The 15308-nt window shown below is 40.1% G+C and overlaps 8 protein-coding genes across 8 annotated transcripts; 3 read left to right on the top strand and 5 right to left on the bottom strand. All coding sequences in view use genetic code 12, as the record gives it.

Moving 5' to 3' along the window:
- Positions 1 to 1728: 1728 nt before the first annotated feature.
- On the top strand, positions 1729 to 6228 carry CPAR2_603800 (pleiotropic drug resistance family ABC transporter; the record flags this gene model as incomplete). Its single annotated transcript, XM_036809934.1, has 1 exon — positions 1729 to 6228. One exon carries the CDS (start codon positions 1729 to 1731, stop codon positions 6226 to 6228), a length of 4500 nt encoding a protein of 1499 aa, XP_036663147.1.
- Positions 6229 to 6338: 110 nt separating this feature from the next.
- Positions 6339 to 7310, bottom strand: CPAR2_603790 (uncharacterized protein; the record flags this gene model as incomplete). Its single annotated transcript, XM_036809923.1, has 1 exon — positions 6339 to 7310. The coding sequence occupies one exon, from the start codon at positions 7308 to 7310 to the stop codon at positions 6339 to 6341; it is 972 nt and encodes a 323-aa protein (XP_036663146.1).
- Positions 7311 to 8587: 1277 nt separating this feature from the next.
- RCN1 (Rcn1p) lies at positions 8588 to 9214 on the bottom strand (the record flags this gene model as incomplete). Its single annotated transcript, XM_036809912.1, has 1 exon — positions 8588 to 9214. One exon carries the CDS (start codon positions 9212 to 9214, stop codon positions 8588 to 8590), a length of 627 nt encoding a protein of 208 aa, XP_036663145.1.
- An 85-nt stretch (positions 9215 to 9299) lies between these two features.
- On the bottom strand, positions 9300 to 11000 carry CDC20 (ubiquitin-protein transferase activating protein; the record flags this gene model as incomplete). The annotated part of the gene is made up of 1 exon (XM_036809901.1): positions 9300 to 11000. One exon carries the CDS (start codon positions 10998 to 11000, stop codon positions 9300 to 9302), a length of 1701 nt encoding a protein of 566 aa, XP_036663144.1.
- A 664-nt stretch (positions 11001 to 11664) lies between these two features.
- Positions 11665 to 12195, top strand: ARC18 (Arc18p; the record flags this gene model as incomplete). The annotated part of the gene is made up of 1 exon (XM_036809890.1): positions 11665 to 12195. One exon carries the CDS (start codon positions 11665 to 11667, stop codon positions 12193 to 12195), a length of 531 nt encoding a protein of 176 aa, XP_036663143.1.
- CPAR2_603750 (uncharacterized protein) lies at positions 12196 to 12885 on the bottom strand (the record flags this gene model as incomplete). The annotated part of the gene is made up of 1 exon (XM_036809879.1): positions 12196 to 12885. One exon carries the CDS (start codon positions 12883 to 12885, stop codon positions 12196 to 12198), a length of 690 nt encoding a protein of 229 aa, XP_036663142.1.
- A 67-nt stretch (positions 12886 to 12952) lies between these two features.
- On the top strand, positions 12953 to 13654 carry CPAR2_603740 (protein-S-isoprenylcysteine carboxyl O-methyltransferase; the record flags this gene model as incomplete). Its single annotated transcript, XM_036809867.1, has 1 exon — positions 12953 to 13654. One exon carries the CDS (start codon positions 12953 to 12955, stop codon positions 13652 to 13654), a length of 702 nt encoding a protein of 233 aa, XP_036663141.1.
- A 24-nt stretch (positions 13655 to 13678) lies between these two features.
- On the bottom strand, positions 13679 to 14959 carry FAD2 (Fad2p; the record flags this gene model as incomplete). Its single annotated transcript, XM_036809856.1, has 1 exon — positions 13679 to 14959. The coding sequence occupies one exon, from the start codon at positions 14957 to 14959 to the stop codon at positions 13679 to 13681; it is 1281 nt and encodes a 426-aa protein (XP_036663140.1).
- Between the last annotated feature and the right edge of the window lie 349 nt (positions 14960 to 15308).

Here is a 15308-nt window from a genome sequence, read left to right as displayed (position 1 = left end):
ACATCCGGACCTCAGTATAATCAACATCCGGACCTCAGTATAATCAACATCCGGACCTCAGTATAATCAACATCCGGACCTCAGTATAATCAACATCCGGACCTCAGTATAATCAACATCCGGACCTCAGTATAATCAACATCCGGACCTCAGTATAATCAACATCCGGACCTCAGTATAATCAACATCCGGACCTCAGTATAATCAACATCCGGACCTCAGTATAATCAACATCCGGACCTCAGTATAATCAACATCCGGACCTCAGTATAATCAACATCCGGACCTCAGTATAATCAACATCCGGACCTCAGTATAATCAACATCCGGACCTCAGTATAATCAACATCCGGACCTCAGTATAATCAACATCCGGACCTCAGTATAATCAACATCCGGACCTCAGTATAATCAACATCCGGACCTCAGTATAATCAAAGACATCCATAGAAGTCACCTTTACTTGGATATACAGGTTGAGAAGTGAAACACTACACATAGGTTGCTAAGCACTAAGATTCTAAAAGGTCTATCTCCGACACGCAAATACAATGCTTCTACACTTCAACTTTAGTTCCCCTGTAAAACATTAACTCACAGTTTTATTTGCTTTTGTTTCATGGAAAAAAATGGTTATACAACGCTATAGCTTATACGATTATGCACGTGCACAAAAGACGATATGAGACTTTAAAATTGCAACTGTGTTTTAAATCCGTAATTGTTCGGATAAACCAGTACATTCAATTAAGCCCGTAAACTTGACTAAACCCGTATATTATTTAGTTAATTCCGTATTTTCGATTAAACCCAGTTTAGGACACAATCTCTTTCGAACGTTTTGTAATCCTTTTCTTACTCAAAAAAGAATTTCCTGACAATAAAGACACAAAAGAAAAGTTTTTCTGTCATTTTTTTTTTTTCTCGGTTTGATACTAATGCTGCAAAAGACTAGGACTTAAACCAGGTAGAATTACGAGATAATTACGGTACTAGATTTCCGCAATGTCCTTCCCAATGCACAAAAACCCAAACATCCATTGCTAGTCTTCAATAGGTTTTTTTACATATCGCGCACACAGCTACGCACATCAGACCAAATTCACGCAAAACTCAGTTCTTTCTGGTGCTAAAAACGTTCCAGACTTGATTAGGCAAAAAACATGAGATTGTACAATTCTCCTCATACCTTTCGATAAGAAAAACCACAAAGCATGGCAAAATCTGTGACCAATAAAGCACACTTATTCGTCGATTACTAAGATTGCAATGGTCTGGATTTGCGGGCCTTTTAGGACGAAGTACGATTCAATAGCTTTGTCGTTATTCTTGTGTTGAAATGAGAGACTAAGCCTTGGTGCAAGTAGTTGTCTAAATTACGTCATTAACTTTGTGCCCCAAAAGAGATTGTTAAAAACGTTGTTCGTCATTCCCCATGTAATTTTTTCGAAAGTGGATTTATAATTCGGCGTTGTTCTTGCGATCACTTAGGTTCCGATTCCGTGATTTTATGATGAATTAGTTTTGTGTCACGGAACACTTTCTAGATTTACGAAATGATTCTTTTTTGCAGATTCTATTTTGCAGATTCTTTTCTGAGTTCTGTTGATGAAATGGTTACGTACAAGTGGTGCTTAGGGTTGATATAAAATGCACTAAAGTCCAACTTTTAATCATGAAACTTGTTCTCTTCTTTCTTCACTATTCAATTCAGAAACTCCACGAAACATGACTGAATTCGAGACTGAGCTTGAAGGTGACCCAAAAAGCAAGTTAGAGAAGCAAAAAACCCCTTCATCATCGTCAGGATCATCGATTCACGAATTTTCTGGCTTCGATGCTCTTGAAGTGCAGGAAATTGCGAGGACTTATACCAATGAGGATACTAGTTCAGCAACCAAATTGAGAAGATACTTGACGCATATGTCACAAGTACCTGGCGTGAATTCAGCTGAGGAAATTGAAGATGAAAGATTGGATCCAAACTCGGAATATTTCGAAGCTAAGTTTTGGGTCAAGAATCAAAAAAAATTGTTTGAGACTCACCCTGACTACTACAAGCCTTCGAGATTGGGTGTTGGTTACAGAAACTTGAGAGCTTATGGTACCGCCAATGATAACGATTATCAACCAACTGTGACCAATGGTCTTTGGAAATACGCTACAGAGGCACTATCAATGTTGAAGAAGGAAGACGAGTCAAAAATGTTCAACATACTTAAGCATATGGATGCTATTATGAGACCTGGCGAGCTTACTGTTGTGTTGGGTAGACCCGGTGCTGGTTGTTCCACCTTGTTGAAGACAATTGCTGTCAACACCTATGGTTTCCATCTTGGTAAGGAATCAAAGATCACCTACGATGGATTGACACCAAAAGAGATTGCCAAACACTATCGAGGCGATGTCATCTACTCTGCTGAAACTGATGTCCACTTCCCTCACTTGTCGGTTGGAGATACTTTGCAGTTTGCAGCCAGGATGAGAACTCCACAAAACAGAGGCGAGAATGTGGATAGAGAAAAATATGCAGAGCACATGGCTGATGTGTACATGGCCACCTATGGTTTGTTACACACAAAGAATACTAATGTTGGTAATGACTTTGTCAGAGGTGTTTCAGGTGGTGAAAGAAAAAGAGTGTCAATTGCAGAAGCATCATTGAATGGAGCTAATATCCAATGTTGGGATAATGCCACCAGAGGTTTGGATTCGGCTACCGCATTGGAGTTTATCAGAGCATTAAAGACGTCAGCAGCAGTCTTGGACACCACTCCGTTGATTGCCATCTACCAATGTTCACAAGATGCTTACGACTTGTTTGACAAGGTTGTTGTATTGTACGAAGGGTATCAAATCTTCTTTGGTCGCGCTGACAAAGCGAAGGAATTTTTCGTCAACATGGGGTGGGATTGTCCTCAAAGACAAACCACTGCCGATTTCTTGACATCATTATCCAACCCATCAGAAAGAAAACCACGCCCAGGGTTTGAAAATAAAGTTCCACGTACAGCTGAAGAGTTCGAAGCACGTTGGAAGAACTCACTTGAGTATGCTGCTTTGATAGAAGAAATCGACGAATACTTTGCCGAATGTGACAACCTCAACACTAAGCAATTATACCATGAATCACACACAGCAAGACAATCGGACCACATTCGCCCTGCTTCTCCATATACAGTGTCATTTGGGTTGCAAGTGAAGTATTTGATGTACAGAAATTGGTTGAGAACTAAGGGTGATCCATCCATCACATTATTTTCAATTTTTGGACAATTGGTAATGGGCCTCATCTTATCATCAATGTTTTACAATATGAAGTCAGATACCAAATCATTTTATTGGCGTGGAGCATCCTTATTCTTGGCTGTGTTGTTTAACGCGTTTTCGTCGCTTTTGGAGATTTTGGCCCTTTTCGATGCAAGACCAATTGTGGAAAAGCATAAGAAGTTTGCACTTTACCGACCATCTGCCGATGCTTTGGCCAGTGTTATAACCGAGTTGCCAACGAAATTCTTTATGTCCATGTCATTCAATATTGTTTTTTACTTTATGGTCAATTTTAGAAGGGATGCTGGAAGGTTTTTTTTTTACTGGCTTATGTGCATAATGTGTACGTTGGTCATGTCACATATGTTTAGATCTATTGGAGCTGTGTCCAATTCGATTGCAGAGGCCATGACTCCTGCCACTGTTATATTACTGGCAATGATTATTTTCACAGGTTTTGTTATTCCAACACCAAAAATGTTGGGATGGTCGAGATGGATCAATTACATTAACCCTGTTGGATACGTATTTGAATCATTAATGGTTAATGAATTTCATAATAGAGATTTTTCGTGTGCAGAGTTCGTACCTTCAGGTGCAAATTATCAGAATGCTAGAAACGCAAACCGTGTTTGTTCAGCTGTTGGATCAATACCGGGAAGTGATGTTGTCGATGGTACAGACTATCTCAAGTTGTCGTATGAATATTACAATGCGCACAAGTGGAGAAATTGGGGAATTACTGTTGGGTTTGTTGTGTTTTTCTTGTTTGTTTACATTGCCCTCACGGAATTCAACAAAGGAGCTATGCAAAAAGGTGAAATTGTGTTGTTTTTGAGAGGATCTTTGAAGAAGCGGAAACAAAAGAGGATGGAAGAGGCTCATGATTCTGAGTTTGGTGGTATGCCAAACGAAAAAGTGTCACGTGAAGCCGAAGGAGAAGCAGCCAGATTCGAAAAGACCGGTAACGCAGATGAAGGGTCCGTAGGATCAACTGAGATACCAAGCAATAGGGAGATTTTCTTTTGGAAGGATTTGACTTACCAGGTTAAGATCAAGAGTGAGGATAGGGTCATTTTGGATCATGTTGACGGATGGGTCAAGCCTGGGCAGATTACGGCATTGATGGGAGCATCTGGTGCTGGTAAGACCACATTGTTGAACTGTTTGTCGGAACGAGTTACTACAGGTGTGATTACTGATGGTACAAGATTGGTTAATGGACATTCTCTCGACTCGTCATTCCAAAGATCTATTGGATATGTCCAACAGCAAGATTTGCATTTGCCGACATCCACCGTTAGGGAAGCATTACAGTTTTCAGCATACTTGAGACAATCGAACAAGATTTCCAAGAAGGAGAAGGATGAATATGTTGACTACATTATTGACTTATTGGAAATGACGAGTTATGGTGATGCTTTGGTTGGTGTTGCCGGAGAAGGATTGAATGTTGAACAAAGAAAGCGTTTAACCATTGGTGTTGAGTTGGTTGCCAAGCCCAAGTTGTTGTTGTTCCTTGATGAGCCTACTTCAGGATTGGACTCGCAAACAGCATGGTCGATTTGTAAATTGATGAGAAAGTTGGCAGACCATGGACAAGCTATTTTGTGTACTATCCATCAACCTTCGGCATTATTGTTGCAGGAATTTGATCGTTTATTGTTCTTGCAGAGAGGTGGTAAAACAGTTTACTTTGGAGACTTGGGCAAGGATTTCAAAACTTTGATCAACTATTTCGAAAAGAATGGGGCAGACCCATGTCCACCAGAAGCGAACCCGGCTGAATGGATGTTGCAAGTTGTTGGAGCTGCACCGGGCTCCCATGCCAAACATGACTATTTTGAAGTATGGAGAAATTCACAGGAGTACCAAGACGTGAGAAAAGAGATTGCCACTATGGAAACCGAATTGTCTAAGTTACCAAGAGATGAGGACCCGGAAGCTAAATATACTTACGCTGCACCACTTTGGAAGCAATATTTAATCGTGACTTGGAGAACCATCGTTCAAGATTGGAGAACACCGGAGTACATATATGCAAAGGCTTTTTTAGTTATCTCATCAGCGCTTTTCAACGGATTTTCGTTCTTCAAGGCTGATAGAACACAACAAGGTTTACAGAATCAAATGTTTTCTGTATTTATGTTCTTTGTTCCGTTCAATACCATGGTACAACAATTGCTTCCTCAATTCGTGAAACAAAGAGATGTTTATGAAGTTCGAGAAGCTCCCTCTAGAACATTTAGCTGGTTTGCATTCATCACCTCCCAACTCACTGCCGAAATGCCGTACCAGATTTTAGTGGGAACAATTGCATACTTTTGTTGGTACTACCCTCTTGGATATTATGCAAATGCTGAACCTACCAACGCTGTTGATCAAAGGGGTGTTCTTATGTGGCTTTTCATCAATTGCTTCTACGTCTACACGAGCACAATGGCTCTTTTATGCATGTCATTCATGGAGCTTGCTGATAATGCCGCCAATCTTGCAACGCTTTTATTCACCATGTGTTTAAACTTTTGTGGTGTGCTTAAAACCGGTGAAGAAATGCCTAGATTCTGGATTTTCATGTACCGTTGCAACCCGTTTACTTATCTAGTGCAAGGTATGTTGGCTACAGGGTTGGCGAACACCTCAGCCAAATGCTCAAGCACAGAGTTGCTAACGGTTGATCCTCCAAATGGACAATCTTGTTCATCATACTTGAAATCCTATGCAGAGGAAGCGGGAGGTTATATTGTCGAAACCAATGGTTGTCAATATTGTACCATCAAGGATACGAACACGTTCTTGGCTTCAATAAATGCCAGGTATAGCGAGAGATGGAGAAATTTTGGACTTGTTATTTGTTTCATTGCAGTCAATATAGTTTTCACTGCATTATTGTACTGGATTGCCAGAGTTCCAAAGGGAAACAGGGAAAAGGAGGGCAAAAAGAAGCTGGAGAAGTGAGAGGAGACGGTGGATTTTTTATAGAGATTTTAGAAGTTAATAATATTTAATAAACTTGATTCTAGTACTCAATTATGGGTTACACTGCAAGTACAACACAGACTTAAATATTATACCCCTGCACTCCTCTTCTCACTTCCCATCTCATCGTTGACATAAGCAGTGATCCAGTTTCCCCACTCAGTAGCCAAATGCCAGCGATGCTGCTCCAAAAGGTAAGTTGGAACGCCACTCGGGAAAAACACTTTTGGTATGATCTCAAAACCTCCATTATTTGGAATCGAACGCATTAAGTGATTCGTGCCTCCAATCACTGTTTCGGTGCCATTTCTATAAGCTGGTCCATTGAACTGATGGGGAAAGTCTTTATCTTCAACAATAGGCAAGTCAGATTTGGCTAGGTAGTTGATAGCAAAATGGGATGGTAAAACAGATCCGCCCGTGGTTTCTACAACCTCCTGTCCCAAGCCAAAAGCGGTACCAAGAGCATAATGATCAGGGCATGCTTGAAGCATTACCTTTTCATCGGAAACCTTTGATTCAAACCATTTTGTGAAACCTTCGGCAGTTCCTTTATTGCTCTTCATGTGAATAGAGCTTGAGGAGAAGCCTGTCAGTGTTTTCAATATCAACAGGGAAACAGCTCCCGAAATGTTAGTTTCTCGTGCCACCAATCTCTTTCTACCATCATGGCTCATTCTTAATTTTGTCTGAACCAAAGCTTCCCGTTCAGCAGCAATATCATCAATGGAAACCTTGGGATTGAACAAAAAGTGTTTGACTTCTTGTTTCAACAGCGACAATAATCCATTTTCAAGTCGTTTTTTGACAACTTGTATGCGTCTCGCCTCCCATCGTAAAATGTCGTCGCGAGGAATTTCAATACCCTTTATGAATGTTTGAATATAAAGACCGGTGTCATTGTTGGATGGCGAGTAATGAGAATTGCTATGTTTCCCATTGCTGGCCACAGAAAAAGCATCATCCTTTGATTCGGGCGAGCGTGTTGTAAATATTGTAGGTAACTCATTTGAAATTGCAATAGTAAGCAATGTGAAAGGAATTGCTTTCCCAAAAATCATTTTGCACCTTGCATGAAAAGTTGCCAAAAATCGGTTAGCCGAAACAGCTGAATTTGCCGTCACCTTATATAGCGTCCTGCGAGGTGGTAATCAGCCCTTGCTTTACTTGATGGTGTCCGTGTTTTGACCCGCAGATTTCTCTTCATGACTAATGCTATATCCGTCCCCGCTTTAACATCAGCTGAAATTTCGTTACACAATTGAAAATGACGGTCATTGCAAATAACAACGTAAAAGCTTGGGGAATTTTTGAGCATCAGTATTTGGCAATAAACCATGTGCCTGTATCTTGCATTGCAGAGCTCGTTGAAGTGATGCACAGCACGTCTTTCAGGTTGTTTCGTATTTTAGTGTACTGTATCAAGTTGTTATCATCACGCCCCCATCCTAATTAAACAAACTCCGAAACAACACAAAAACTTATGGGACGGTTATGCAATGGAAATTAGCTCCGCTTTGGAGTCGTCTGAACTACGCGGACTTTCCATACAGCCATAACGGAGCTAAGCAAAAGAGTTGGTCCATTAGCATGAAACCGTTTTGCACAATGCATCTTCTTGACGAGTAAGAGTTTATCCAAGTCAAGATCGCATTTTGCTAAAATCTGGCTGACAAGTCTCATCAATCATTTGCTTGTAAAAAAAGGGTTAGAACCGCTCTAGATCACTCGTGTCAAGTCTCATGATTTGAATGCATTGAGTTAGAATTCAATATCGGCCATTTGCAGCATTGATACGTGGAAACTTTTCGAGGTAGTCTTATGCGGAAAAGAGACATGATCTGGGCCACTTAAAAGAAGAAGCCGGCATGATATACTTATAGACGTAGCTTTTATTTCGGATGAAACTGTGACGGTTTTTTTTTTTTGCTGGTGTCTTGCGTGGGTGGGTATTGGCTGGCTTTTCTGGGGTATGGTTAAGAAGAGAATTTTAAAAAGCGTTGGAGGGGTCTTTATTTATGCCAACGCACCTTTTGGTTAATGGTTAGGTGTGATTATACGGTCCCGAGCAAGCCACTTTTGCAACCATTGCTAATTTATATTGAATGAAAGCTGCTGCCTAATGATTTTTTGGTTCCTATTTTAGCGTTTCTGTCTCACTACCATAGGGAGTTGCAGCGCGGAGAGTGGTTGTAAAATTTATTTTACGTCAAATCTATTTGGGAACATTTTGGCACAAAATTTGAAGAGGACTGTTAACGAGAAAAAACGAGAATGTTTTTTTTATTAATCACCTTATTCTATTTAAAGAGGTGTGTTTTATTTAAAATTGTATACTTCACGGACTGGGCATGCTAGTTTTGGGGAGTTTTTCCTCCAACACATCGTTCTCAGATTTGTCTAAAACAATTGCCGGAACTCCCTCTTCGTTGTACAAAACCTCTTCTCTAACTTGATTTGAATCATCCTGATACTTTCTCACCATATTGTCACCTAGCCTTTCCCATAATAGGCTCGATAAATCTTCCGGTGAATATATTGCCTTTTCATTGGGCCCTTCTTCGAGTTTGTCCCAATGGTCCCAGTCATGGGGGCTCATAGGGGGGCTGATTAAAAATCGTTTCAGATTTAGGTCATGGGGGAGCTCCAAATAATTCATTTGTGAATAGTCTTCCCCAGCTGTAGCGTCAAGCAAGTCCTGTTTGTTTATCTCGAACCGGTTATCTTTGATGCTATATGACACTCGAAGGAAGTTCCACCTGGAGTCCCGCAATAACAAGTCTTTCATTGATTGAGCGACTCGACTCGATTCACAAATGAGAATGAATCGACCAAATTTAGGCAATATTATTAGCTGTACCAAATCATGTGTATTAGAAATAACATCAATCAAATCGTGGGGGTCTTGCAATAGCTCATCACTCAAGTTGGTTATTATAAGGGTGTTGGTTGGTGATCGTGGCATTGCTACTGAACATAGAGGGAATTTTTATCAGAGACTTTGCGCGCACTTCAAATATTTACAATATCTCATCTCAATTAAACGTCTACTAACGAAGGTTCATCATCTTTTTCATCTTTGGTTCGTCCTTGGAGTCATTTAATTCGTCTTCATGCAACCTCTTTGCCGACTTGTTCATGTCAAACAAAGACCAAAACTTTAAGTTTTCATCACCAGCGACAGTTGCGAGTGTGAGATTGTCCGGACTCAAACAGCCATTCAAAATCCTCGTGTCATGAGCATTGACAATTTCTCCAGTTTTTTGTAATGTAGGGTAACTAAACAATGAGATGCTATTTGTTGGGAACCCATGTGTGGCAACAATCTCCATTCCTGTGCCATGTGCGTACCCCCAGTTTAATGAGCTCACCTGTGATCCTGTTTCAATTGTGTTTACTCTAGCACCTGTAGTAGTATTCCAAAAATTGATTGTCTTGTCATTGGAACCACCTCCTGTGGCCAATAATGAGGGCTGGTAAGGGCACCATGACAATGCTTTAACCGCGGCTTTATGATTATTTTTAGTGAATAATGGAGTAGTGTTTCTGACATCCCAAATGTTGACGACATTATCATTCCCACCAGTGACAAATTGCTTACCATCGTGCTTGTATTCGATGCCACATATCTCTGAATCGTGACAGTTTTCAGCTTTTGCACTTAGATGTGATGACACTCTGACATCGGAATGGTACAAGCTTCCTATCCTGCTTCCACTGGTCAAGACATGTTGATTCCATGCTTGTGATGCAACTCTTGTCAAATGGTTATCACAATTTAGTGTCCGTAATTTCACATTCTTTTCAATATCCCAAATTTCAATAAGTCCATCATCTTTTCCTATTGAAACGTAGGAGCCATCCTGCGACCACTTCACCGAGGAAACTAGAGCTTTATCGGGGAGCTCACATAAAAGTCCGACTGATCCAGTGGAGGCGTTCCAAACATAAACAGCATCTTCAAGTCCAATTGCCAAAAGGTTATACAGTGACCATGCTAGTAAATTCAAATAAAAATCGTCAACCAATCCAGGTGCATCCAAGACTCTCTCTGGAGAAGAAGGGATCTTTTTCGCTCTCGCTGATGCAATTGATGGTGGAAGTGAGTGTTTCCCAATTTTAAGCTTGCTTGATTGTGATAGGTGAGTCGCAAGATTAACAGGCTTTTTTCTTTCAGGTGGTGGAGGTTGGTAAAGTAATATTCTTGAGTTTACTTCAAGACCACATGCTTCCGCCACATGATGTTGATATATCTTTGATGTTTGTGCTTTTATATGTGTTTCTGGAGACGCATTTGGTGCCGGTGATGCAGTAGACGAGTCGAGCTTGCCGCTTACAGAGTTATGTCGCGATGGAATAAACCTATCAGGCAAGTTGATCGAAGATTGTTGCGCATCAGCTAATGAGCTATTTGATCGATGGAGTAACGAGTTGGAGCGACGAAATGAAGGCGGCACATTTGTTGATGGAAGCGTCAATGAAGTTTTAGACCTTTGTTCCAATTTAGGCTTGAGTGAAGAGGGTAATTGTGGTCTTTGGAACTTGGATTCTGTAACATAATGCGGTGGTTTAATTATTGACTCCGACAATGGTTTAGACTTTTTCAAAACATTTGGACTCATTTGTTTGAGTAACTCCCTCTTTGAAGGTGAAAGTAATGATTCGGTCGCCGACATTGGCCCACTTACGTAACGTTTCTCATGTTTGACTTCTGACACATCGTCATTCTCTTTACTGGGCGAGTTGGGCATTGAGCGCTTAAGCTTAGTACTTGGTGACAATGCCAATGTCGACATATTTCAAACGAGGGTAAAAAATTCAATCCAAAGGGTCGCTTCAGGAATTAACCAGTGAGTTTGATACAACGAATAGTATGAGCTGATGCTGAATTCCGAATGAACTTTTTGATATTTTAAATTTTTTTACTATTTTTAAGCGATTTCACATTTATTACGTTTGTTTACTTTTTCCACTAATTCGGATAATTGAGTGCAATATTGGAAAAAGCAACATCAAAAATTTAAAGCTACAGGGAGGAACAAAAGCAATCGTTTCAAGTGGGCTTTAAAGGTAAAACGGCCTCATCGTAAAGTGTGAGCAAGGTGAATTGTGGACCAACAAAGCTGTGTGGTTACCAAAAAACGGTGATGTTTTGAGGAAAAGAAGCACTACACAAAGCTTCAGTTATGTGATGTGATCTAGCAAGTGGCTCTAGAGCGCACACTCTCGTCCCCTCTCCACTACTCGATTGACGTATGATGGCCGCTGTTGCGTTGTTGCGTTGTTGTGTACCCTTGTTGCAATGTTTGCCCAATCGGAGTTAAACGCTACCTTTTGAAAGAAAAAGAGCAAAATCGGTGAAAACTCGTTGACACCCAACACCACCACCACAGCCTTCTTACCGCCTCCCACGCCATGCCTGCATACCATTCCACATTCCTTGGAGAAGAATCTCAAGACGCTAGAACAATTGGTAATCTATCACTACTCCCCTTCAAAACCAAGTTTCGTGGTCCTGCTTTCGAAACGGATCAAGATTATGATATAGTGGAGGAGACATTAGACTTGTTTAGAGCTAATTCGTTTTTCAAAAACTTTGAAATCAAAGGCAATGCTGATAGGTTGTTGATTTATGGAATCTTGTTTATTAGCGATTGTTTGGGGAAGCTCAATAAAACGATGCCACACCGAGAAGCAACTAGAGTATTGAGTAATTTGAGTCTTGACAATTTCGCTTTACCCGGTGATATCTCGTTCCCATTGAATTCATTGTACTTGCCACCAAAGACTAGAGCTGATGCTGATTTATTGAGGGGTTACTTGACGCAGTTTAGACAAGAGTTGGCTGAAAGGTTATTAAATAGGATTTACGCAGACGGTGGAGACGTACCTAGTAAATTCTGGTTGGCATTTACAAAGAGAAAGTTTATGAACAAGAGCTTGTAGTTAGGGAATATATACACCTACTCGTTTTTGATACTCGACATAGTCTTGTCCGTAGAATTTATTCACCAACATCCACTCCTCATATGCAATACGCTTGGTAAAGAAATAATGGAGGATTAGAATATCCAAAACTAGGTTAGTATAAGTATTCAACAACAACTGCGTCCCTATTACATACAACCAGAAACCAAGATAGCTCGGATGCCGCAGGATTGCATATACTCCCGAGGTTACCAATTTGTGATGCGGCTTTCTCACAGTTGCAATATAATGGTTAAAGGAATCACTGCACTGCTTCATTGCCAAATGTCGCATATACAAGCCAACAATAGCAATAGCAGCACCAATTACAGCCGTTAATCTGTGCTCGCCCCATGGTTTGAACAACACTTCCACCACGGTTAGCATTTGCATCCACCAAAACTCCTGATTACCCCTGCTGCCGTATATCAAAAATGACTTTGAAGTGACTGAGCGGGGTTGATACGATGCTGTGTTGAAGAACTCTGTAACAAAGTACACTTTCAAGGTTAGAAAGAAAATCACCAAGAAAACATAGTTGGAGTGGAATAGTGCCCATAGATCAACCACCAATAATGACCCAAGGGCGAAGCAAACAAAGAATACTTCAATCAAGGATACTTTTGACGGTGAGTACAATGGTCTCACTGGATTCACACCACTGTTCATGGCAAAAGAAAAAGCGATTATTATTATTATTTTTTTTTTTTTTTTCAATTTTTTCATATCTTTGGCCATGAATCAACCACATAGAACCCTTGAGGCGATGCTAGATGATGATTCACCATATGCTAGATATGACCCAGCAAAAAACAGCTTGGTAAAAATTTCATCAAAGTCGTTTCTATTAGGCGTTGTGTTTACTGGTGCATTGATTGGCGAATTGACACACCCGAGGTTGATACCACTATGTTTATACCTACAGTTCCTTTGCATATTCCATAGCCTTGAGTTTGGAATGACATACTTGTATAACAATAGCCAGACCGATGACGATTCGTTTATTTTGGAGGATAGAGAGTTTCACTTGATTACGGTGATTTCAATTGTAGAGTACCTTGTTTCCCCATTCCATCTCCACGTTGTACCTATTGGATTGTTACTAGCTCTACTGGGTCAGTTGGTGAGGACCCTCAGTATGGGCACAGCACAGGAATCATTCAATCATTATATTCAAAAGTCGGGAAAGGAAACCCACACGCTTGTCACGCAAGGGGTGTACAAGTACATTCGTCACCCAAGTTATTTTGGCTTTTTCATTTGGTTTGTGGGGCTCGAGCTACTATTAGGAAATATCTTGATTCTTGTTGTAGGAGGTATCATCCTATGGAGATTCTTTCGTGATAGAATTCGTTACGAAGAAGAATACCTCATCAAGATGTTTGGTGCCGATTACCAGTCCTATAGAGCAAACACTAAAACCTGGTTGTATATATAAATTAATCGTTTATTACTAGCTCATTTATTTCTCTTTCTTTGGGTCGACGCCGAGCCCATTGATATTCCTGTACATCATGACCCCGTCTTTACCATCAACGTATTGACACCATCTAGCAGATTTCCATAAACTCTTCCACATGTTTTCATTTGAGTGTTGGTAGTGAATACCCATTACTTTCTTGATAGCTTCACTAGCCTCTCTAGCATTGTAGAATGGAATTCTAGAAACATAATGATGCAAAACGTGAGTTTCAATAATATCATGGAAAATGTGTTTACCAACAAAACCAAACTCACGATCAATTGTGGCGGCAGCACCACGAGCAAAAGTCCATTGATGGGCTTCATAGTGTGGCATTTGTGGGTCTGAATGTTGCAAATAAGTAATAAACACTAACCAGTGGTTGACAAAAAGATATGGAAGGAAATAATTGACCAAAAAGTTGAAACCACCAAAATTCTTGTACCAAGTGTAAAGAATAGTACATTGAATCAAAATACCAACATCTGACAACAAAATATAGTAGTAATCCTTTTTATCGAAAAGTAATGAGCTTGGGTTGAAATGGTTGACTTGCATCCATGAAGCACCTGGGAATTTTGGTCCACTAACATTGGCAAAAAGGTAGGCAATCCATCCAAAAGTTTGTTGGAAAACCATTTGCAACAAAGAAAACATTGGTGAATCACCCAATAAATCATCCAAATCTTCAACACCGCGACTTTGCAAAAATTGCTCCTTGGTCTTTGGAATAAAAACCATATCTCTAGTCAAATGACCAGTGGCTTTGTGATGCTTACTGTGACTAAACTTCCATGAGAAATAAGGAACTAACAAGTATGAATGCAATACCCAACCAGTCAAGTCATTAACCCAACCATAATCACTAAAGGCTTGATGACCACATTCATGGGCAAGAACCCAAATACCAGTGGCAATTAAACCTTGACACCAAACATAACCTGCCCAAGCGGCAAATCTAACAAATTGGTTAGGAAGCAATTCAATGTAGTTGTTGGCAATATAACCCAATGTTACCATCATGAAAATGTCTCTGAAGACGTAGTAAAAAGATTCTAATAATCTACGTTCATAACAATGGGATGGAATAGCTGACAAAATGTCCTTGATTGAGTAATCTGGGACTTTGAAAGTATTACCATAAGTATCAATGGCGGTCAAGTTGGTCTTATAACCATTGGGCGTTGTTTTGAAACTAGCGACATTGCCCTTTTTCTCAACTTTGGTGGTTGATGCGTCGTTGAAACTCGACGAGTATGATGAAGTTGTGGCTGAAGACATGACTTGGACTTGGTGGATCTATACGTCTATAAGGTATTCTATCCTGAGAAGTGATCTCTCTATAAGTAAAGGGGAAATTCAAATCAATGAGTTTAATGGAAAACGTGGCTTGATTTTAATTGCAAAAAAAAAAATCAACAACCTGGGAAATCTCAACAAATCAGGCAAAAAACGATGGTTTGATTAACAGAAAGAACGAGTAGCGGTAAACAACGAGTCGTCAAAATCTATAAAGAAGAGAAAAGACTGTATAAATATAAAAAAATGGGGAGATAATCGGGTTGTAAAAAAATTGGAAAGAAAAGAAAGAAAAAAATTTTCAATCACAAAAACAGCATCATATTAGACA

Source organism: Candida parapsilosis, contig 005504 (genome assembly GCF_000182765.1).
Source record: "Candida parapsilosis strain CDC317 annotated contig 005504".
Taxonomy (NCBI): Eukaryota; Fungi; Ascomycota; class Pichiomycetes; order Serinales; family Debaryomycetaceae; genus Lodderomyces; species Lodderomyces parapsilosis.
Note: the sequence above shows the minus strand (reverse complement) of the source record. Positions and strands in the feature narration are given on the sequence as shown.